Source organism: Capricornis sumatraensis, chromosome 8 (assembly GCF_032405125.1).
Source record: "Capricornis sumatraensis isolate serow.1 chromosome 8, serow.2, whole genome shotgun sequence".
NCBI lineage: Eukaryota > Metazoa > Chordata > Mammalia > Artiodactyla > Bovidae > Capricornis > Capricornis sumatraensis.
Window position 1 is genome coordinate 100,379,771 of NC_091076.1, and position 25,040 is coordinate 100,404,810.

A 25,040-nucleotide genomic window follows, 5' to 3' on the forward strand; every position below is an offset into this window, starting at 1 on the left:
AAGAGCCTGGAGGGCTGCAGTCCTTGGGGTCGCTAGGAGTCGGACATGACTGAGCGACTTCACTTTCACTTTTCAGTTTGATGCATTGGAGAAGGAAATGGCAACCCACTCCAGTGTTCTTGCCTGGAGAATCCCAGGGACGGGGGAGCCTGGTGGGCTGCCATCTATGGGGTCACACAGAGTCGGACACGACTGAAGCTACTTAGCAGCAGTGGGGCCAGAGCAGTGGCTGGAAGGAGGCAGGCAGGTGCATAGCGGAGCCAGAGGTGGCTTGAAAAGCTGGGGACTAGCGGTAACAGAAGAAATAGCTTCACTTTGGAAACAAAAGTAATATATACCACTGCAGAAATTTTACATTAGTTCACCCTAGTGCTCTGGAATAAAGCTGGCCCAACGTTCACCCCAGCTCAACTCCATGGCCGGACCTCTCGGCATGGTATCTTAGTGGGAAGTCGTCTAGGTTTCATTGGTTCTTATGAGAAGTTGGCAGTTTCTTTTATTTGTCCTTCCGCAGGAATGTAATGTGCCCTTTTTCCTCTGGTGGTTTTTAAGAGATTTCCTTCATCACTGTTTTTAAACAGTTTGACCATGATGTGCTCTTTGGTGTGACTTTCTTTGTGTTTATCTTACTTTGGGTTTGGTGAACTTCTTGGATCTGTGCACTTAGGTTTTCATCAAATTTGAAATTTTTTTGCCAACACGTTCTGCATCCTTTTCCATCCCCTCATTGATCTGGGTTCGTGTATGTCTGCTTCACATTGTTCTGCAGTCGTTAGAGCTCTGGTGTTACTTGTTCTTTTGTCTTTCACTCTGTTCTTGAGTTTGAAGGCTTTCTACTGCTCTGTGTTTATGTTCACTTAGCCTTTCCTCCTGTAGTATCTTATCTGCTCTTAATCCCATCCTATCCAATGAATTTTTCCTTCAGACAATGTATTTTCCATCTCTGTAGATGCTATTTTGTTCTTTTTGATATCTTCCATTTCTGCTTTTTCATATTTTTCTTTAAATCCTGGCGTATATTTATGCGAACTGCTTTAAAGTCCTCGACTATCACTCAGCATGATGTTTTCATGTTCCATCCATGTTGTAGTGTGTGTCAGAACGTCATTCCTTTTTATGGCTATATAATGTTTCATGCTGTTAACTTTGTCCATCATCTGTTGGTGGACATTTGGATGTTTCCATTTTGGCTACTGTGATTAATGCTGCTCCAGACATGTCTACAGGTTTCTGTGTGGATCTGTGTTTTCACTTCTCTCGGGTCTGTACCCAAGAGTGGACTTGCTGGGTTATGTACCAGCTCTGGGTTCACTTTGTTGAGGAACAGCCAGATTGTTTTCCACGGCAGCTGCACTGTGTTACATCTCACATTTACAAACCACCGAGTACTTTTACCTTTTACAGTGTACAAGGGTTCCATTTTCTCCACATCCTCACCAACACTTGTTATTGTCCATCTTTTGTTATATTTATTTATTTTATGTGGTTGCACTGGGTCTTAGTTGCACCATGTGAGATCTAGTTCCCTGACCAGGGATCGAACCCAGGCCCGCTCCATCGGGAGCACAGTCTTAGCCACCAGACCCCCAGGGAAGTCTCTCTCTCTCTTTTTTTTTTTTAAATAACTGCCCCTCTAACGGGTGAATGATGAGTTTTTGTCTAAAAAGAAAGAGTCCCCAAATCTCTCAATAAAAATTATCTTTGAAAAACAGTGGTCTTGTCTTTATGAAACATAAAAGAAAAAGCATTTTCATAGTTCTGCCAACATTACCCACCTCCAGGACAGATGAGGGGCAGCAGGGACAGGGGGGCTGGAGGGTGCTGGCAGACACAGACACAGCCAGCCTCAGATGCACAAGGGAATCACTGGTTCTTGGCTCTAACCATTTTCTTTTTCTTTTTTCTGTATTTGGCAGAGGCCTCTAAGGTATCAAGGAGAAGATATCAATAAAAGTTTTCCGTCTAGTGAGATCCAGCAGCTAAAAGAGCAGAACACAAGTTTGCGAAATGTTATTGCACAAATGAGGAAAGAAATGGAAGCTCTAAGTGACCAGATTCTTCCTTCTGCCCGGTTAGGAGGGGAGCCCTCACAAACAAACCAGCCTGACCCAAAGGCAGCAGCGGATTCTGCGGTTCCTGGTGAGCAAGGGGGAGAGGGAAGATGAGGAGTCATCTCTACTGGGTCCATAAATAGGCTTCACTTGGAGTCTTAAAAATGAGCATCCTCATTATAGATTATGCCAAAGTATGACAGCTGCTTTCCCTCCAAGAGAAAGGATCTTAAGTCATATTTTTTATGTACAATAAAAACTTTGTATTGGTTCGTGGAGGGGGAAAGGGAAGGATGCACACGTGACACAGCTGGAAACCAGAGACAGACTTGGGCCAGGGGCTCGTTGGCACTGCGCTCTCCTGGAGGACCAGGCCTTTCCTCGGGGAAGCGTCCCGAGCCACAGAGGTGGCCTCGCCTCCCGCTGTTCAGGGCAGGGACTCAAAGGATGGTGAGTGGAGGGGCAGCACCTCTGACGGCTGCGCTCAGGATGGGATTGTCACGTCTGCATCAGGGATCACAAGACTGAGGGCTCCTGATAACGGGGCCCACTCGGAGAGCATGGCGAGCTGGTGACACACAGACAGCATGGGACAGTCTTGAGGGTTGGACTGGGGGGCCGCAGGAGGTAGATAAAGGGTGAGAGTGTAAACGCCCCTGCCTATGTGTTTACTGTGTTTTTTGGAAGGTTACGTTCTGGCCCTTGAAGCAGAAATGCAAAATCTAAAGCATAAATTTAAAACACTGGAGGAGCAACTAGATGTGTTAGAACCTTCGAAGACATCCTTGTCCCGTGCTTGCGCTCAACCCAGCGTCCCGGCCTCCACAGATACCACCGGTGAGCGTCCTCGTCTCGTGTTGTGTGCTCTAATGACTTCCCAGTAACACAGCCCAAGGAGACGTTACAAAGGTGCCGGCCCAGGAGCCCCACCTCCTCCTGCCGAGCCAGCCACTCTCCTGACTCCTCACCCTATGGCTGAGTTTTCAGATAAATGGAATTACAAGTGTGTATTCTTGTCTGACTTCTTTTGAGCAGCAGCATGTTTTGGTTGATGGTCAGACCAGACTGTTCACATCATTTCCTCCCCCATTAGCAGCTTTTGAACTGTGGTGTTGGAGAAGACTCTTGAGAGTCCCTTGGACTGCAAGGAGATCCAACCAGTCCATTCTAAAGGAGATCAATCCTGGGTGTTCTTTGGAAGGACTGATGCTAAAGCTGAAATTCCAATACTTTGGCCACCTCATGCGAAGAGTTGACTCATTGGAAAAGACTTTGATGCTGGGAGGGATTGGGGGCAGGAGGAGAAGGGGATGACAGAGGATGAGATGGTTGGATGGCATCACCGACTCGATGGACGTGAGTTTGAGTGAACTCCAGGAGTTGGTGATGGACAGGGAGGCCTGGCATGCTGCGATTCCTGAGGTCGCAAAGAGTCGGACACGACTGGGCAACTGAAAACTGAACTAGCAGCTGAGAGAGCCATTGCTCTGGTTCCTGCCCACACTGCACAATGAGCCCTCTCCTGTGCAGTATGTCCTTGTATCTTACTTACTTTATACATAATGGTTTGTACTTCTAAATTCTCTACCATTATCTCACCCTTCCGTGCTTCCCTTTCCCCACATTAAGCGTTATTTGTGTCTGTGAGTCTGTTTCTTTTTCTTTATATTACTAGTTATATTTTTTAGATTTCACACATAGACATCATACTGTGTTTATCTTTCTCTGACTTATTTCACTTAGCATAATGCCCTTCTGGTCCATCCATGTTGTTGCAAATGGCCAAATTTCATTCTGTGATCAAGGACTCAAGAATATGCAATGGGGAGAAGAAAGTCTCTTCAATAAGTGGTGCTGGGAAGACTGGACAGCTAGCTATATGTAAAATAGCAAAATTAGAACATTCTCTAACACCACTTATAAAAATAAACTCAAAATGGATTAAAGACCTAAATGTGAGGCCAGAAATCATAAAACTCCTAGAAGAAAACTTATAGGCAAAACCCTCTGCATAAACCTTAGCAGTATTTTTTTGGATCCATCTCCTAAGGCAACAGAAATTCAGAGTGTTTAAGACAAATTTATTCATTAGTCTGTTCCTCTATGGTTGGTCCAGCCTTACAGGCTTGTTCTGGTCTCCACTTCCATTTCTCTTAGCTTCCTTTTCCAACGAGAAGCCTGGCTCCTTGTCCTCCATACGTTACTTCTTCCATCCAGTTCTTGGGTGTGAGCACCCTCCCTTGCATGGACGGAGGCCTTTTCCCACATAGAGGCCCCACCCTTTGACCCAGGCCCACCCTGGCTCTGACAGCCGAGCCAGGCTGCCCTCCATCCCAATTCCCTCACCAGCTGGATTGCAGCTCTCAGGCAGATCAGCCCCGGAGGGTAACTTCCAGCCGCCCATCTGATGATTTATGGGCTCGATTGTTCAGGAAGGAAAGAAAAAGCCAGGCAGGACACTCTGCCTATATAGTCATCTTGTCCCAGGTAGTGGAAGTCTTACTTTTGGCTTTTCCAATGCTGATATCTTTTACTTTTTTTTTTTCTTATATTATTTCCCCCTGACTGAACTCCTTATTATGATGTTGATCATAGCTGACTTTCTTCCCGATCCCAGAGAAGAATTTTCAACACTTTTAAGTTTAATCATTACTTTTTTGTGTCAGATTAAGGAAATTTCTTCCTGTTCCTATTGTAATACGAATCTGTGTTGTTTGTTATGATTCTGCCTCCACTGGGTTCAGTTCAGTTCAGTTCAGTCGCTCAGTCGTGTCCGACTCTTTGCGACCCCACTTGAACATTATTTAGTGTTCTAGTTTGATCTGGTTTTTTGGTCTATCTCTTTAGGTACTTTTTCTAGTGTTTTCCCCAGGAATTACAGTATACTTACTTATCACGGTCACCTAGTGTCAGCACTTTGCAATTTCAAGTGGAATGTGGGGATCTTACCACCAGTCAGGCCTAAACAGCCCATTTCTTGTTGCAAATACCACCCCTGTGTACATCGAGAACCACATCAGACAGGATTCTCATTTTTGCTTTCAGCTGTCAAACATAATTTTAAAAACTCAGGAGGAGAGGTATGGTCCATTCTTTCCTTGAATCCTTATCCTTTCTGTGACTGTTTCTTCATTCTAGGTTCCTTCTGTCTGAAGCACTTGTTTCAGCAGACCCTTTTCAGCAAGGCTGCCGTGACAGACTCACAAGGTTTCCCTACATCCGAGATGTCTTTGTTTCACCTTCATCCCTGAAGAGTGTACTCACTGCTATAAAATTATGAGTGTATAGTTCTTTGCTTTCAGCACTTAAACCATTTTCTTCTGGGGAGAAATCAGATGATTGTTTCTGATGAGAAGTCTATTGCCTTTCGATCATTTCTCTCTGCCTGCTTTCAAAGTTTGTCTTTAGTTTCAGAAATCTGATTATGATGGTCTGGGCATAGATTTCCTTGGCTTATCCTTTTGGCATTGAAACTGAACCAAATTTGAGACGTTTTCAACCATTACTTCAAGTATTTTTTCTAGCTCCACACTGTCCTTCCTTTTTGGACTCCAGTGGCAAGAGTATTAGAACTTTTGTTTTTCTCCCCTGGGTCACTGAGGCTCTGTCTGTCTGTTTCCAATCTGTTTTCTCTGTTGTTCAGATTGGAAATTTTCTGTTTTTTCTTCAAGTTCACCAATTCTTTCTTCTGTTGAGCCCATCCAGTGAGATTTTTATTATGGTTTCGGTGCTAAAATTTCCATTAAAAAAATTTTTTTTTCATACCTTTGCTGAAACTTCCAATATTCCATTATATTGCCTGTTGGAATTGCTTTAATCTGTCTTCTTGATATGGACTTTTATCATTCAAGGTACAGTCTTCCTTGTTGTTGGTGTAATGAGTGATTTTGGATTCTCTCATGGATGTTTTGAGCACTGTGTCATCCACTATTACACATTGTTTTGTGTTTCCTCAGCATCTGCTGCTGCTGCTAAGTCGCTTCAGTTGTGTCCGACTCTGTATGACCCCATAGACGGCAGCCCACAAGGCTCCCCCGTCCCTGGGATTCTCCAGGCAAGAACACTGGAGTGGGGTGCCATTTCCTTCTCCAGGGCATCTAATGCTGGCTTATTCTGTCCTTTCTTCTACCTTATTTGCTTTTTCCCTCATTTTTGAAATGGACATTCAGCTCATTTATCTTTCATCCTTCTTTTCTAAAAAAATCTGCTGTGGCTATAAATACTTTTGAAAGGACAGCTTTAGATGCATTCCTTAAGTTTTGATAAGGCATGCTTTTATGGTAATTCGGTTCAAAGTAATTTCTAATAGCCACTGTGATTTCTTCTTTGACCTGTGGATTGTGTGGACATTTTCGTTATTCCTAGCCAAATGACTAGGAGTCAACACAGGTCGCCCTCTAACAGACACTAGCTGGTAAAGCTGGATTTTTCTTCCGCAAAGACTCCTACTTTATTGGCATAAGGTTTGTTCTTCATGTGCATCTCATCTCAGTCCTTGTGGGCACCCAGCTGCATCCACTTAGCTTTAGACTGTCTTCAACGTCCCAGTGGACCAGCAGTGACAAGTAGCCATCCCTGGAGGAGGGCAGAGAAGAACATACCTACGCACCTCTGCCCTGGACACCACAGATGTCCTTCTCGAGGCAACAGCAGGCAGTTGGAAGCTCCCCCAGGATGGTAGGAATGTTATTCTGACAAAATCACTCTTTCTGCAGGAGGAGCTGTGCCAGTCGATAGAGCGTCCATGGGACTGGCACTCAGAAGGCTTGGAGACAGAGTGCATCTCCTGAGCTTCCTGGTGGCACGACTGAGACAGAAGGTATGGCCACCCTCTGATGCTCGACTGCGTAGGTCTCCCAGCTGAGGGCACTGCCGGGGTGGCAGTGAACCCCAGGAATCTGCTGTGGCCTCTCTGTGCCTCCGGCTCCCTGTGAGGACGGGGTTATTGCTGGGAGCAGCTGGTTCGCCTCTCATGTGTCCCTGGGAGGCACACGGTGAGGACCGGGCAGACGACAGAGGGGAGTCCAGGGCAGGGGGGACAGTGCTGGCCATTGACACGCAGGGCCTGTCTCTGCCCACCCAGGGTGTGCTGGGCGAGTCCAGGGACCCACGTCAAGCCCAGGCACCGAGCTGCGGCAACAGCATGTGCTGGTCACCACTGTCTGTGACTCCAGATGCTTCACCCAGTGCCGGCCCTTGCACTCCCCTCGGCCCTGCCTTCTCGGGGACAGGTTGTAACCAGGCGCTGGGGTGACCCACTCCTTCCTGTGGAGGTGGGACAACTGGTCAAACTCCAGTGCATCTCCACCCTGGCACCTGGGGCTGGTGACCCAGCCTGCGTTTTATTGCTATTATCTCATGATACCTCTTTTGTTTAGTGTTTTTTTTTTTTAAATTCTGGTAAAATATACATAACAAAATCTGACGTTTTTGCGTGTACAATTCAGTAACATTAAGTATATTCACAGTATTATGTACCCATCACCAGGGTCTATTCCCAATAGGACATTTTTATCATTCGAACAGAAACTCTGTCCCCATGAAACACTTAACTCCCTGTTTCCTGCCCCCAGCCCTGGTAAACTCTACTCTTCCGGTCTCTGTGAAGCTGGCTCCTCTGGGAGCCTCCTATGAGTGAAATCACTCAGTATTTCTTTTTCTGTGACTGGCTGCTTTCACTCAGCATAACGTCCTCAGGGTTCATCGATATTGAAGCAGGGGTCAGAACTTCCTCTTAAGAACCCCACATTCAGTGTACCCGCTCATCTGCCAGACACTTGGGTTGCTTCTGCCATTTGGCTGCTGTCAATGTGGTGGATTCCTGTCTGTCCAAGCGTCTGTTTCAGTTCTTCCAGGTAGACGCAAAGGAGTGGAATCCCTGGTCGCAGGGTAATTTTACATTTAACTTTCTGGAGAACCACTAAACATTTCCACAGTGGCTGCGCACTTTCCACTCCCAGAAGGTGCACGAGGGCCCCCGTGTCTCACGTCCTCACCAGCAGCAACTGCTTTCTGTCTTTTTGACTCTAGCCATCCTAGCAGGTTTGAGGTGGACCTCTCTGTGGCCCATTTGCATTTTCTTGATAAAAGAAATGGGGTGGCAAAGAGTCAGACATGACCGAACAACTGAACTGAACTGATAAAAAATGACGTTGAGCATGTTTTCATGTGCTTATCAGCCATTTGTATGTCTTTTTTGAAGAAATGTCCATGAGTATCCTCTGTCCATTTTTAATTGGGCTGTTTGTCGTCTCACTGTTGAATTATCAGAATTCTTTGTATTTTTGGGGTTCGAGTCTCTGGTCAGATACGTGATTCGCAGACTTTTCCTCCCATTCCCTGCCTTAGCTTTTCATGGTCTTGATGATGTCCCTGGGAGCACAGCTCTTACTGCTGATGTTGGTGGTGTCACACCTCCATGTTGCCTTGTGGTGTTTCTTTCCCATGGGGCCCTTTTCCCATGTCCTTTCAAGTCCATAAGTATGTAGGTTACACCATCCTACGGACTCTGCATCTTCTGTGGAACAGGACTCCTGCCTAGTGACAGACATTGCTCGGAGCTTTCTGTCTTCTGTGGGGAGCAGGCAGTGCCTGGAAATCCGATGCCTTATCTTGACTGAAGAGCAGTTGTGCTATTGCAGTGGAAATGAACTTGACAGCTTTTCTCTTTCTGGGATTGCAGACCTGTGTCACATATGAGGGCAGGGGTCCTTCAGATCTGTGCCCTTTCCCAGTTCTGCTCCACCATGAGGATTTCACACGCCCCACAAGCTACAAACAGGAAATAAATATGTAAATAAGAACTTTTGATTTTGTCTTGGTAATCACAGATTATTTGATTGTCCTGAGGGAAAATGTCTACCCTAAAGTGTTTTCTATTTGTTTTTACTTGGACACGACTGAATGACTTCACTTTCATTTTTCACTTTCATGTGTTGGAGAAGGAAATGGCAGCCCACTCCAGTGTTCTTGCCTGGAGAATCCCAGGGACGGGGGAGCCTGTGGGCTGCCATCTGTGGGGTCGCACAGAGTCAGACACGACTGAAGCGACTTAGCAGCAGCAGCAACAGTGTTTGTTTATCAGATGATCACCTTTTTTGGTGTATGTGACAAAGAATAAAGTATTCATTACAAACTCGTTATTGAAATCCCTGGAACAGGAAAGTGTTAGTCACTCAGTCATGTGCGATTCTGCAATCCCATGAACTGTGATCTGCCAGGCTCCTCTTTCCATGGAATTCTCCAGACAAAAATACTGGAATGGGTTACCGTTCCCTTTTCCAGGGAATCTTCCTGACTCAGGGATTAAACCCAGGTCTCCTGCATTAAGGCAGACTCTTTACCAGCTGAGTCACCAGGTGGAAACCTGGTGGAAGCCTCCAGAATAGGAAGATGGTATCTTATCTTCCTGAGAATAAAATGGGAAAGTTGAGGTTGTAGAGAAGTGTGTCTTTCTTTTTGCCTGTCTTTCCCTCTTTATACCGGGAGAGCAGATGTCCAGAGAGGCAGCCGAAGGACAGGGTGGCCCCAGAGCTCTGGCCTGGACTCTGCTCATGTACCTCCCGGCCACCCTGCAGCTGACCCAGGCTGCTCATGCAGAAGTGCAGTGGCTTGGTTGCAGTGGCGCAGTCTTATGGAGGTTGGAATTAAGCCAGAGAGGGGAGACTGACCAGCATGTGTCCTTCTGATCTTTCTGGACTTCCTGCCACCTAGTACCTCCCCTCTCCTGCTTCCCAGTCCTCCCTGCTAATCTGTTCCAGACCCCCTCCCAGAGCCTGCCTCCTTCCTAACATTGCCTCTAAAATGGCTCCCCAGGTGCTGCAGGAACCCCTGGACGTGGACACCATCCAGCGAGAGCTTCCCCACGAGCTGGACCAGGTGCATCTGGAGGCTCTGCAGCTGCAGAAGCAGGTGGCCGAGCTGGAGAAGCATCTCGGGTCAGCTAGGAAGGAAAGTGGGGGCGCTGCCGGCAGGCAGCAACCAAAGGCCTCAGATACTGCAGCTGTTGGAGGAGAGGTGGGTGCCCTGTGGTGCTCTGCATCCTGTGCGGGACTGGTCTGGGGTGCGGTCTTGGCCAGTGGGGAGCCCTCCTCTCCCTCCCTCTTCTTCCCTGGCTAGGCTGGCTTTGTCTGGGCTGTTCTCTGCAGACGCCATAAAGTGCTGCCACCGTGCCCTTGTCCTGCAGGTCGCTGAGATCCCTCATTTAAAACTATGTAGGGAGCCTGCACACATGAAGGGGGCCATTCTGTGTCCTCTGGAACAGGAGGCCTTGACCATGTGCTTCAAGGGCCTGGGAAGCCCTGAAATGGATGTAACAAGGTGACTTTTCCTTCCAGAGGACCCCCGGGGTGGACCCTGTGTATCTCATGAGCTTCTCAGAGTGTTTGAGATACTGCCTGAAGCACTGGCCAGCAGGCCACCTAGTGTCCTGGTCCCGGTCAGGCCCTTGGCACCCAGCCCCCCTCCAGTTCCGTGGTTGGGTTTAGGCCAAGGTCCCAGGCCAGGGCATGAGTTCTACCACAGCACGTTTTCCCTGCGTGCCTACCAGACAGGCTACTTTCCCACTTCCTGAACACTGTTATAGAAATGCTGCAAAGAATGGCTTTTGTCACAGGACATCACGTGACACACCTCCTGAGACCTGTCAGGTACCTGCGATCACAGATGGTGACCTGCAGTTACCTGTGTCACCTGTTTGCAGATGGTGACAGTCGTAAGTGGGAGGTGTTAGGGACAATAAGATGAAGGTGCTGAGAGGCCTCGGGCAGAAACAGCATTGACTGTATTCCCCACCCACCCCACCCCCTGCTGAGTAGCTCTCATCCCACAGACCAAGCTAGGAGAGTGACTTAGGGACACACAGGGGACCCGACTCCAGGACCCACTATCGGGGGCTGTGAAGGGCCTCGAAGGGAGAATACGCAGCCCAGGACGCCGTCTGGCCCAGTGAACACGGTGGGGGGCCACTGTGCCTTGGCGGAGGCAAACGTGAGGAGTGTCTTTAGGGGCTGGTGAGGGGGAGGCTGAGGGAGTCTGAGCTGTGGGGACACTGGAAGTGGAAAGTGAACCCTCTGTGCCACGGGTAGGTGGATGCCATCCCCAGGAGCCCCAGACAGCTCCACAGCCCTGCGTCTCAGGAGTCAAGTCCAGCGGCTCCAGGCCCAGGCAGCAGTCGCCAGCGGTGACGTGTCTGCTCTCCTGCCACAGCCACGGCTGCTCCAGGTGCTGCCAGGGGCTTGCTGCAGCCCCAGTGGCCCTCATAGCTCCCCTGTTAGCAGCCCTCACAGAACTCACTGACCCCACCCACTTTGAGCGAAAGAGGAAGAAACCCTGCAAATTAGTGGAAATTAAAGTTGAAGTACTTATCTCTTGGCAGACAGCCTGGGATCTGAAGCAACTTGAGGCCCACGGCTCTTCTCCCAGGGTGGGTGTTGAGTGAGCTCTCTGGGTCTAGTAGTTTCTGCACAGTTGTCAGGGTCCCACCTCCTTCCAGGTCTAGGTGTCCCATGACCTTGGTGAGGTCACTCCTAGGGTGAAAAATTGGACGTACAGGAAACCCTTGGCCCAGACTAGGCCCACCCAATCCAGGCTCCACTCGTAATTCCCCAGCTGTGTGTTGGGTGCCCAGAGAAGAGGTGGTGGGCATCAGGCTTCTGAGACTTGGGGATACGGTGGTGGGGAGGGCTGAGGTACCTCTGGGGCACAAATTGGGGTTGGAGTCACCAGGTTAAACTCGTGGGTTACTTTGAAGAAAGGGGTATTCACACATCCTGGCTCCATCCACTGGGAGCCAAGGAACAGTGGCTCCCCAGGGTGGGTGAGCACACAGCCAGTGCCTAGATCGCATTCCTGAACTTCTGCTCTATAGAGAAGAACCAGGGTAGGAGGCCGATTCCACTGCCACAGGGACATGACAAGGGGCCAGGAGCCAGCATAAAGGGCTCCCACTGACCAGATCCAGACTAATCAATCATGAAGTCACAGTTATAATTTGCCTACCAAAATTTACATTCACGCTGATGCAAATAAGCTGACAAGGGAAGGAAGGAGAGAGGGAAACTCTTTCTTACTTAGAACATCAGCTAAGGATGTGAAGGGAGTGACACCATGGGAAAGTCGTCAGTGGATGCCGAAATTCTGGACAAGCTGTTTATGAGGAGTCTCCCCACAAGTTCTTCTTATTGTGAAGGGAAGACAGTAACTTTCCAGTGCAGCAGCCTGTGGACACCACTTCCAAGGGATCAGCTTCCTTTGCCAACACTGGGACAGACAGACATCGTGGGCCAATGGACAGGAGAGGGACAGCCTCACTCCTGACTCCCAAGTATGAGATTTTGGACAGATCCTGAGCGAGGGACTCTAAACATGCAGCCTGTCCTATTGAGAGCATTCTGTCAAGGACTGAGGGGACCCAGGACATGGACCCCAGGCAGGAGAAACAGGCCATAAAGGGTGTCCTCTGGGCAGCTGATGGAGGTGCCTGTGGACTGTGCATTAGGTCATAATGCCATGGCCCTGTAAAATTTCTGCCATGTTCCTATAGAGGAGGACCAAGCCTAGAGAGAGGATGGCCTAGCCGCTCCCCCACCGCCTCAACCTTTGCACCCCTAGAGGCTGTGCAGCTTTCAAGATGGGTTGGGTCAGCCATCTGGGCAGCTTTCTTAACTGATTACTAAGAGAATGTCCCTATTTTTAGAAAGTACAAACTGAAGTATCGGGGCATAAAGGGGTGCAATATCTCCAACTCACCCTCAGATGGTTCAGAGAGAGATGTATGTGGAGAGGGGAGGAAGCACCAGCAGTGAGACAGGGGCGTGGGGCCTCAGGCCACCCCTGCAGCCTCTTCCTGGGGATGAGATTCTGCCACATCAAGTCCAGACTTCCAACCCAGAAGGGCCCTGCAGACGGCGGAGCTCCCCTCAGGCTGCATGGTCACACTTCCCTGTTTATCTGCTCACCAAGACCCCTCCCTCCTGTGGGCCCCTCTGCCCAGACCCCGAGACGCCTACTGGGCTTCTCCCTTCTCCCGGCTTCGACCACTAGGGGGCAGTGCTGGCTGCCAGCGCTGCTCTCCCTCCTGCTGGAGCCCTACTGCTTCTCCCTGGTCCTCAGTCTCCCCACAGGGCTTCTCAGGAAGGGGTGGGGGGCATGGGGGAGCCCAGGCACTCCCTTCCCTGGGGAACAGAGTCATTAGGAATCCTCAAGCTTCCCCTCTGCTGCGTGGATTCTGGCCAAGATGCTGGGACTGGCAGCCGAGCAAGGTAGGGGCAGGCGGATGTGGCCGTCACAGGGTGGGACCTTGGCCCCTGAATGTTGCAGTGTAGAAGCTCCTAGGTGTTTCAGGTCATTGTTAGCATTGTGTCACTGTGGGCTGAGGCTGTAGAGTCATCAAAATAAGCTTCATCTTACCAGGAACTGAGCTTAAGAGCGGGGGCCCCAGCTGCAGCCCCCCGCTCATCGCATGCGGTCACTGTGTGAAAGAACATGGACCATTCAAGATCAGGACTCCCCAGCCTGGAGTGCTGCCACGTCCTGGGCAGCGTTGGTTCCTCAGCTCAGGCCAATGGCCATCTTTGCTGGGCAGGGGGTGAGGGGTGGGATGGAGTGGTGGTGCAGGGGTGCTGCTTTTGAAGAGATTTTTAGATTTCTAAGTGTTCTGAGGCTTGGAAAGTCTGTTTTCAGGATTTTACTTCAGATAACACAAGATAATCGTACAGCATATCCCTGTAGAGAGGGACCAAGCCTGGAGAATTGACCGGGCTGGTACCCCAACCCCAGGGCTGCACCCCTGGAGGCTGTATGACTTCCCAAAGGGGTCGTCATGTCAGCCGCCTGGGGCCTGTGCAGCCCCATGTGTGAATTCACACTCCAGGTCTCCCACCAGTCCTGGTCCTGTGCCCTTGAGAGACCCTGAGCCAAGGCCTTTCTCTGATGTTCCCTTTGCCATCTCACCTCCATATGCCCTCTTCACGCCACATGCCAGGCATGTGCTGGAGGCACTGCTGTGCAATCACCGTGGCTCCAAGGCCATAGGAGGGCACAGGTGCATGCCAGCCCTGAAAAGACTCATCAGGAAACTGGGCCAGGACAGGGTGTGCTGGTCTGTTCCAGGGACACAGAGCAGGTTCGTCGTTCTGGCGCCAGTTTGCTTGGCTGGGTCAACAGTGCAGCTTTTCATAGGTGTTAGCAATAGCCATGCCTAAGTAGGCCACCTGCTTCCCTCGGGGCCTTGGACACCACTGGGTCTTCCTGGGCCCCTGCCCGGCACAAAGGCAGCCACACACATTCTTCTTTTTCCCTTTCTCTTTTCCCCATACCCCACCCCGTTCCAAAAACCCCTCTAGGTGGGACAGCATGTGTGTGTAAGAGCCATGTGGTTGGACCGTGGGATAGTGGGAAATGGGACAGCCGGGCCAGTGGTAGACTGAAGGGCCACATGGTGCCACCCGGGCAAAGGGGCTCAGACCCTGGGTGTTTTTCCCGGGACTACCTCCTGGCCCGCAAGTAGCCACTGCTCCTGCCTTTGGCCTCCTTTGCTTTCTCTCTGCACTCTTGTCAGGGTCAGGACAGTGGGAAACCTGGGCCAGCCTGTGATGGTTGAGGGAAGTCTGAAGGACAGGTGGAGAAAGTGTCTGAGTTAGGAGTCTGGACAGATGAAGTCAGAGAGGAGGCAGGGGAAGCAACGTGCTGAGCGAGTGAGGGCAGAGGGGGCACTGGAGAGGGGCCCAGCCGCACAGACGTCCAGGGCTGGAGAAAGAGTAACCGAGGCTGGGTTACCTTCACAGGCCTCGCCACACCAGGCAGACAGCAGGCACCCAGCCTATGACAGAGGGGCCAGCAGAGGAGGCGGTGATCACATGTGTAGCCCTCACGGGTCCCGGGCCTGGGCTGCTTCCTCGTTGTCTTTACTGGCAAGACACAGAAGCACTGGTAGTGAGGGGGTGGGGGAGCCACAGAGTGAGCAAGGGCAGGCAAGCCTTGGCCTGGGAGCTTTGACGACCTTCATCACTTACTTTCCCCAACTTCCCGCCCTGCCCCGCCCCCCCCCCACCCCACCCCACCCCTTGAGAGCAAAGGCTGCTGTGGATGCGTCATGTTGCAGGGATGCAAGTTTGTCTGTTAGGCTGGAGGGACGTCACCCAGTGGTGTGGGTTCTGGGACAGTTGGTCAGGCAGTGGCTCCCGCCATCCGCACCCTCACTCCCACTTCCTCCTACCACCCCCCACAACCCCAGGCTCGTCTGATGGTCTCTGCCGTGTGGATTTGTTCGCAGGTTCCTGCAGACGGCGGACCCACAAGGACAGAGGACCGTGGGACGCAGCCCCTGCAGGTCCTGTCTGTGCCCCGACTCCAGAGGAAGCTCAAGGAGGCTGCCAGGAAGATCCTGCGGCTGCGCCTGGAGAAGGAGCAGCTCCTGGAGCTGGGAAACCGGCTGCGAGCAGAGCTGGGGCACCTCACCGGTGGGTCATTCCCCCTCACTCCACCCCTGCTCTGGGGATGGAGGTGCAGGGTGCAGGGGAGGGCTGGCCTGAGGAGGGCTGGGTGGAGGGCTGGGCAGGAGAGGCCCAGCCCAGGCTTGGGGTGGGGACAGAAGGAAGAACAGACAGGACTTGGTTTGATCTCTGCAGTGAGAGTCCTGTGAACCCGCCCCTTTGGCAGCATTTTATGAGAAAAATGCCACAGGTTAGTGAAGCAGCTGACATTTCTATGCAGCTTTGTGGTGGCAGCAAAGGCTGCCGTGTTCCCAGGCAAGCCACAGCCTTGGCCTCCTCAGGATAAAAGCGGCAATGTGTGCAGTGCGGCCAAAGCCTGGACCGTGGGCTGCAGACACCCAGGCTGCCCGTCGCGGGGGTCTTGGGTGCTGGTTCCTGAGAAAGGGACCCATGGACCGGGCCTGAGGTCCCACGATTAACCCACTAGAGTTACTAGACGTTGAGCCTCTCCTGGCGTCTCAGCGCACCAGCCTACCTGCTTTTAAACCCCTTGGTTTTCCTGCAGCCAGGGCGCCGGCCCCTTTCTCGCAGCTTCCCCCTCACCTTCTGTGGCTCCTGCCTCTGTCCTTTTCCAGCCACAGCTTTGAGTAACTGTGATGATCTCCAAATCTCGGGTCTTTGGGATTTCACCTTGTTGTTGATGTGAAACTAAGCCACCCCTCTCTCCATGACAGCTCACCAACTTTAGGAGCAAGGTCTCTGACTTGCATTTCCTATTGGAGGCAGAATGCCCCAATGTGCCTGTAAAGTGCTCAGAGCAACAGGGTATCCACAAAATGCTTCTCTTGGCTAACGAGAGCCCCGGCTTCCCTCCCGGCTCCTTCTCACCCCTGACCACTGCAGTGTCCAGAAAGCACTTCCCACTGAAGGGGAGGAGACGGGACAGAACATCCACCCTGGTCTCTCCCCAGCATTTACCTGCGTGAACGAGAATAGTTGTTTTGAATACATTAATATTTAGCCTTAATATGTTGACTCCTGAAATTACCAAGTGATTGGAAGTTGGACTCAGGAGCACAAAGGAGACTGCGGAACTGAGAGGAGAGGGTGTGGAAGACCCTGGAAAATCTAAGGAGGAGCAGACAAGTCACTTGTGTTTTCAGCAGACATCTTGCTGAGTGGCTGCTATGTGCCAGGTGCCCGAGACACAGAGGTCAACCAAACCATCCATGTGAAGTGATTCCCCAGTTGTACTTGGAGACCACTGTACACATCCACCTTTTGTGGGTAGGGGACCTGGGCGAGACTTCCCTCAGAGGCTCTGTCCTTCTAAGAACCCACCCCTGAAAGAAGGGTGAGCAGCGCTCAGTGTATTTCTAGATGTCATCAGTGTGCAAGCAGCAACAGTGGGCATCTTTCGCGGAGCTGGCTCCTTCCCTTGGGACCCGTTGGACAAACCCCTCCTTCCGTTCAGTCCTCCTTCTGCTCCACAAGTTGAAGGGGAAGGTTTGGCTTTGCTTGTTCCCTAGGGGCACTTCTGGGCCATCTTCTGCCAAGTTCACTAAAAACCCTGTTTTTACTTTTAAAGGCCATGCCATGTATGTGCTCCCCGCCCCACACGCCTGTCATTTCATGGCCTCCATTCACTTACGGCTCCATTTCTTAATTCCACTGCATTCCCTCCCACATCTGAACCTTGCTTCTCCTTGACCTTGGCCTCTGTGCCAAGCCCTGCCACTGCTCAGTTGCCCTTCCAGCCCCCGAGGCTTCCAGAGGGAGGCACAGCCATGCCTCCCTCCCCCTCCGACCTTTTATTCCAATGAACCTGTCTTTCCCCTCATGGTGACTTCCTAGTCTAATCAGCTGGCCTCACAGCCACCAAGTATGTAAGTGAGTCATCCACCTCCCTATCTATCCAGCATCCACTCACTGACACATTCACACGTCTCTCAACCCATCTACCCCGCATCCATCCATCCGCCCATCCATCCAACAAAGGAGCAGATCCTCCATTGCCAGGCCTGCCCTCCTGTGCCTCCCAGTGTCAGAGAAGAGTACACATTCCTCGCGGCCAAGTTTGCAGCCTGCTCTGACAGTTAGAGACCTCAGCAGAAGAGCCTTCCATGCCTGCTGTTTTCATTAGTGGTAGACTTTTAGTAATATCTTCTGTTTTTCTTCTCTGGTGATCTGTCTGTATGGATTTTCTGCCTCTTCTTGGATCAATTCTGGACATGTGCATTTTGCTGGAAATCTCTCCAAAGTCCCTAGTCTTTCAAATACTACCATAGAGCAGCACATAGTGGCCTGTAACTGTTTTCGTCTGCGTCTCTGGTTATCCCTCTTTCATTTCCTAAGACTTCTGTATGTGCAGGGATGTGGGCTTCTGCTCAAACTGCCCTTTCCTCCATTGGCTGTGCACACACTGGCTCAGTTCACCTTTGTGTGTCTGAAGGCTTCCCTAAATAACGGTAAAAAAAAATGTCTAAAACCACCTAGAAGTGGGAAAGGCAAAAATCAACAGAGTTGATGTCGTCACATCCTAAAACATCTGTAAGAAAAAGACATCGTACACAAAGATAAAAGACAATAGATGGGAGAAATATTTGCAACATACCTGACAGATAAAAAAGAATCAGTACCCAACGTGGGCATTCACTGATGACAGGCAAAGTGCTGGACAGAACGTCCAGGAGAAATCCCCAGATGTGACAAGGCTGTGGATGCCACTTGCCTCTGCAGGAGTCTGAAGAGGGCAAGTAAGTCAGCGCTGAGTTCACGCCCAGAATAAAAAGTCCCGTCGCAGGAGCTGTCATTGGTGAAGCGTCTCGGAGGGCAGTTTGCCTGCATCTCACAACTTTTTAAATCATCATACCCTTTGAATACACAAATCTTCCCCTAGAGATCTTTTTAAAATATTTTCTCACAAATCTGAAGAAGATGCATATGCAAGGATGTTTGGCGGTGTTTTTTGTTACAGTGAGAAAGCAATTAGGAAGGTCTAGGGGTCCTCGTGTGGGACATTGGAATCGGACCGTGGATGCTGCTTTAACCCTCAAGGGCATGTGGGGTGGACTCCTGCTGGTCCCGTGCCCTTGCCAGTACGGGGGCATGGATTCAATCCCTGGTCCGGGAAGACTTCACATGCCACGAGGCATCTAAGCCCCTGCCACACAACTCTTGAACCCGCACTCTAGAGCCCATGAACTGCAACTTCTGAGCCCACACACTGTAACTGCTGAAGCCCGTGCAACCTAGAGCCTGTGCCCTGCAACAAGAGAAACCACTGCAGTAAGCCTGCACGTTGCAACAAGAAAAAGTCCACTCACAGCTACAAAGACCCAGCACAGCCAAAAATAAGTAAGCACATTTTTAAAAAGAGAGCGTGTGGGCCGCTTGCATGCCCACGGGTCTTTTGCACCCCCATCGGGCACCATCTCTGCACGGCACTTCTCAGACGAGAGAGACAGCCCGTTTTCCCCCTTCAGCTCCAGTCCACTGTGGATAATTATTTTGTTAAGTACAATAAAATGTGACCCTTCCAAATGACTTCCAAACTCCTCACTTTGTGTTGTTTGCTCGTGGGCTTGGACACTTTGGACCAGGCTCAGCCTGCTGACTACATGATGTGTGTGCCAGCCCAGACAGGTCAGCCTATGAGACGAGTGCCCGCATAACAGTGTGCTCTGAGCCCAGGTGAACATACACAGTGTGTGCACGTGTGCACACAGCAGGCAGGCTGGCAGGAAGCACCTCCGTCCTAACACTTCGAGGAGGACAGTAGATGAGAGGCGAGGGGTGAGGGGTTTGCTCTATGAACTTGTGCATCATGGTGGCTTGTAAGAATGCCCAGCACAGGGCTTCCCTGGTGGTCCAATGGTTAAGAATCCGCCTTGCAAGGCAGGGGACACAGGTTTGATCCCAGTCTGGGAGGATCCCACATGCCCCGGAGCAACTAGGCCCGTGTGCCACAACTTCTGAGCCCACATGCTCTAGAGCCCACGTTCCACAATAAGAAGCCACCGCAATGAGAAGACCGAGTGTAGCAACTAGAGAGTAGCCCCCAAACTCTCTGCAACTAGAAAAAGCCTGCATGAAGCAATGAAGACCTGGAGCAGCCAAATTAATTAATTTAAAAAAGAAAAAACTATTTTAAGAATGCCCAGCACACTCCCTTGGTTCCCTTTTGAGAAGGCCACCCTCCCCCAATACCATGTGGCGGTAGGTTTCTGCTCTCCCACATAGGGAGACAGCAAAGGTTGTGACCAAGGCTGGTCTGTCTGCATGTTTTTTAACAAAGCTGATTTATCCAGGTCATCAATCGTGTGACTGTGGTCGTTAAGTGGTACAGAGTGACCAACCATGACAGAAGTATGCTGTCATCACTTGACAATATTGAAAATGCGAGACCATCCAGCCAGGGCAGAGCCACGCCCACTTGGGCTCCCTCTGGTTCCAGCACCACCAGGCAGGGTCAACCCCAGGGCTTGTCCTCACCTGTCCGCCTCTGGGCGGACTTCATCTCCCAGGGAGCTAGCGGAGCCGCCCCTTCACTGGTCCTGGTTTCATCCTGCTCCCCCCATGGCCTGGGATCAGGCTCCTGTCCCAGCCACATACCCCCTTCTCTAGTTCCAGGCCTTAAGATCTGCATTTACTGACAGGCAGGCTCATGTGGTTCAGATCTGTACTTTCAGACAGGCAGACTTGTGTGATTGGGCATGTGGCCCTGACTCAAAATTTCACTCTCCTATCTCATCTCTAAGTGAGTGGGTAGGTGGCAATGCTTGGGCGTCACCTGTCCTCAGGTGTCCCAGCCCCATTTGCACTCCCATGAGCCTAGCTGCAGGTGTTCACCCCTCACTTCTGAGACAGAGGCCATCACACCATCTGCTGGGGGTAAGGCCAAGACCACGACAGATGCCAGTACAGCCTGAGCCGGCCTGCAGAATGGAAAACCAGAAAAGGACAGGCCATGAGGCCAGACCAAGTGGACTTCAACTCGGCCCACCTCTCCCCTGCTTTGTTCTTCCTCCTGCTGCCGATTCTCCTTTTCCCCAAAACTGGAACAGCCTGTGATGCTTTCTTAATCCAGTACACAGCTGGGATTCTTTAGAGTGTTGGTTATCAGGATCCTAACATCTGACAATTTTGGAAGACTTTATTTTGGAGGGCAAGTAAGTTTAGATTCACAGCCAAACTGAGCAGAAGACAACAGACTTCCCATACACTCCCTGCCCTGCACACGCACACCTCCCGTTATCCACATTTACTTGGTGCGGTTTAGTTGCTAAGTCATGTCCAACTCTTTGCAACCCCATAGACTGTAGCCTGCCAGACTCCTCTCTCCTTGGAATTTCCCAGGCAGGACTACTGCAGTAGATTGCCACTTCTTCCTCCAGGGAATCTTCCCAACCCAGAGATGGAATCCAAGTCTGCTGCATTGCAGGCGGTCTCCTGCACTGCAAGCATGTTCTTTCCTGCTGAGCCCACATCCACTCTAGATGGTAGATTCATTGCAATCAGTGAAACTGCCTTGACAGAGCATCACCCAGAGTCCTGCAGTTTTACATCAGGGTTCACCTTCATGGTGTGTGTTCTGTGGGTTTAAACCTTGTGCGCTCCACCTGGTCACCTTCTCTCTCTCCTGCCCTCTGACAACCACTCATCTTTTCCCTGTCTCTGTAGTTTAGCCTTTTCCAGCATGTCATAGAGTGGGGATCACACAATATGTATTCTCTAATACCTAACATTTCTTAAAGGCTCTTTTCCCGCCCCCCCACCCCGATTTTGAAAAGGCTACTTGCTCACTGTAAAAATTTAAATGAATGCTGAGAGATAGTTAATTTACACTGGAAAGCACAAATTGCCAACTAGAACCTGTCTGCATTTTGCTGCATGTCTGTTTTATTGTTCACGCTGACACATGCACCCTTATGTTAAAATTGAGTGATTCCTGCCTAGCTCTGCACACCCTCCCTCGGGGCCGTCACCGAGCTGGCCCTAGAGGAGACTCCAGGCACTGGACTGTTGCTGTCACATGTCTGTCCATTGGGCTCTGGCAGACATGCTCCAACCAGCCTCTCAGGAGAGTGTGAACTGTTCCTCATCTTCCCCTACCCCCACCCTGCCCCCAGGGAAAGTGCATTTGGGTGTTTTTTTACAATAGTGAAGTGCCTATTTGACCACAGCTTCACAGAAGCTAAAAATTCATTAGAAATTGGTTTTTGCCAGTTTATTTAGGTAAAATTAGTTCATTGTTTTAATTTGTATTTCTTGACATTTCTGTGTGTGGATGTGGGTGTGTGTGTTGGCCATTTGTATCTCATTATGTAATTTTTCTGCTGAATTTCTTTTGTGCTCTCCCCTAACTTTCTTGCTGCTGAATCTTTGATTCATCTAGAAATGATTTGGTAAAATAGAAACAAGTTAGGGATCTAGCTTTATTTTATTTTTTCCTAGGTGATTAGCTGGTTGACCCAGTACTGTTTATTGGGAACACATGCATAAATAGGAAAATACCTCTTTACATTTAGTTTATTAATTATGATTCCACATGTGCATCTCCAGTCCTGTAAACGATATTAATTGAGAAGCAGTGATTTTCGGTCACATTTTATGAATTCTTGGTGTGTTAGCCCCTTGCTATCAGCACCCTGCCACACTCTGCGTCTTCGAACCCCTGGAAGCCCTGGGTCATGCACAGCTTCACTCGTGTGATCTGAGGGCCTTGGAGGGAAAGGATCTGATATTCAGGGATCTGTTCTTTCCTTCAAGAAGGGCCTGTGGGCAGTAAACTTTGTCTTCATAAAATGATTTCATTTTGACCACTTCCTAGAACGATGGCATAGCTGGAAGGAGATTTCTGATTGGCATTTTCTTACAACTTTCTTAGCAGACAGTACCCTGCTGTCTTGTGAGAAGCCAGCGTCAGTATGAGCCTCTTCCTCGTAGGTGGCCTGCCTTTCCTCTGTGGCTGCTTTAAGATTTTTCTTCCAACCCATTTGTGCTGTTCTATCATCCTGTGTCTACATGAGGGTTGTTTTGCTTTAATTTAACCTGCTCTGGAATCAGTATTTTTTTTTTTTTTTTTTTAACATCTTAAGACCTACGGTTGGTTGGTTGGGTTTTTGGGGGTTTATTCCGTTCTTTAAATTTCTCAACTATTTGTCATTTTTTAAAAAAAAATCTGTTTATTTATGGCTGTGCTGGGTCTTCGTTGTTGTGCAGGCTTTTCTCTAATTAAAGTACAGGGGCTTCTCATTGCGGTGGCTTCTCGTGTTGCGACGCACGGGCTCGCGGGCTTCATTCAGTAGTTGCAACAGGTGGGCTCAGCAGTTGCGACTCCCAGGCTCTAGAGCACAGGCTCCGTGGTTGTGGCACTTAGGCTTAGTTGGGCTTCCCAGGTGACGCAGTGGTAAAGAATCTGTCTGCCAGTGCAGAAGATGCAGAAGACACGAGAGACACGGGTTCGATCCCTGGGTTGGGAAGATCCCCTGGAGTAGGAAATGGCAGTCCCCTCCAGTATTCTTGCCATGGGAAATTCCATGGACAGAGGAGCCTGGCAGGCTGCACTCCAGTGGGTCCCAAAGAGTCAGACGCAACTGAGCAACTAAGGGCACACACACACAGACTTAGTTGTTCGCAGCATGTGGGTTCTTCCCAAATCAGGAAAGAGGATGTGTCTCCTGCATTGGCAAGCAGATTCTTTATCACTGAGCCACCAGGGAAGCCCAGTCATTGTTTTTTTAAATTCCACGTCTTCCCATTTCTTTGTGATCTCTCCTAGAGCACGTTAAATGTGTTTATTAACGTGTGTGTTTTAGAATTTCTTTGCTTCCTTCCAGGGGGTTTCCTCAAAGATGACTGCTCGGAGTCAATGGGTGGTTTTCTATGTCTTTATCAGAAGTTTCCATTTTATTTTTATTTGTTCCTTTCCTTGGGTTTATTTTATTGTTCTTTCCCTGACTTCTTAAGCATTTATTTTATCCTTTCTTGTTTAGTAATTGCATAGTTTTAAGATGTGAATTTCCTTTCTGAGTATCAATTTTGCCATGTCCCAGGGTTTTGCATTTTTTTTAAATTTGGCTGCACTGGGGCTTAGTTGTGGCACAAGGGATCTTCAGTTGCTGCATGAAGGATCTAACCTGGGCCCCCTGCATTGGGAACAGAGTCTTAACCACTGAACGACCAGGGAAGTCCCACCCCAGAGGTTTTGAGGGATAATATTATCAGGATGACTAGTTGCTAGTTATTCTACCGCTACAGACTCAGGTTTTCTATTTCACTCAAGTTGATTAAGAGTATTCACCTAAAAAACAAAAGGCCAGTTATTTTCCCAGAAGAATGAGTTTATTTGGAAATAACAAAGAACTGCAGTTCGGGACATGCAATTATGGTGAACCACATGCAAATCCAGTAAAAAAAAACAGAGAGAACTTGAGTTTTCTGTCAAGTGAAATAAGAGTAATACAAGAACCACTGTAGGGGCTAACGAGGCCCTGAGCCCCAGTAGCCTCTTCTGTTACAGACTTTATATGTTGAAGTGCTTGTTTACTTGGGGAGGGCATTTGAGGGAATCTATTTGACTCTTGATGGGAGGATTTTGCCAATATCAGTTGGACAGTTTGCCCATAAGGAGGGCGGTAGCTGATTCAATAGAGACAAACGATCAGTGTTTCAGAAGCAGCTCCAGTACTATCAGAGACAGAGCAAATAAAAGAAGTCAAAGGGTGGTTTAATTCACCTGATTGGTTATTTTGATGGCAACTGTCAAATTTTAGAACTGTTTCTCCCTTTTTGGGAGAAAGAAATTCCAGCATGATACCTCTTAAATGGTCTAAGCAAAAGGGAAGAGGTTCAGAAACAGGACCCTGTTGAGGTTCATTAGAGACCTCACTATTTGGACCATTTTAGTATTTTTCTTTATAGTGGTGGGGGTGAGCACCGAGAGTGTGATCTGGGGTCTGTAAAGACAGAGATTCGTTCACAGTCTGGAGAGTGGTTTCTTCAAGCTGATTCAAGGAGAGGATTGAGAGAGCCCCAGTCATTCCTCAGAGCCCCTCACAGGGAGTTAAGAGGATGTTTGAGGGTCTGGTTAGAGGGTTAAAGATGCCCAGAACACACTTTTAGCAATCTTTTTCCAGTGTCCTGGCTCTTTACAGTAATAGCAGAGACTAGAAGTGTTTTGTTAAGGTGCCTTCATTTTCAGAAATTAAAGATTAAGAATTTAATCCTAGGTCTTGACTCACCTAGGATTCGAGTCAGCTGATTTGCCAAGTTAACTAAATCTAGAGTGGACATAATCTCCCATTCCACCCTTGTCCTTCTAACTAAAAGAGAATGATCCTGGTTCATCCCATTGGTGAGGTGATAAGGGCTATCCAAGTGATTTCAGCATCTGAAGGAAGACCAGCATTTTCTTTAAAGACAATTTGGAGTCAATTAAATAGTCACAAACAGGTTCATCAGATTATTGTGTGCAAACCTGAATTTAGTTCCCATCAACAGGCTTGGGAAAGGCAATTGTAACTGCTGTGGGGGTTTTCACCAAACGTTCTGA

At 49.5% G+C, this 25,040-nt stretch overlaps 1 protein-coding gene across 1 annotated transcript in view; it reads left to right on the forward strand.

Annotated features, from left to right (window-relative positions):
• The window catches only part of CCDC57 (coiled-coil domain containing 57), a 108,877-nt gene that overhangs the window by 40,418 nt on the left and 43,419 nt on the right, over positions 1–25,040 (forward strand). The window contains 6 exon segments of the mRNA XM_068977504.1: positions 1,917–2,139; positions 2,739–2,888; positions 6,767–6,870; positions 9,867–10,067; positions 15,325–15,499; positions 15,502–15,554. Of these exon segments, the coding sequence (XP_068833605.1) occupies positions 1,917–2,139; positions 2,739–2,888; positions 6,767–6,870; positions 9,867–10,067; positions 15,325–15,499; positions 15,502–15,554 (906 nt within the window).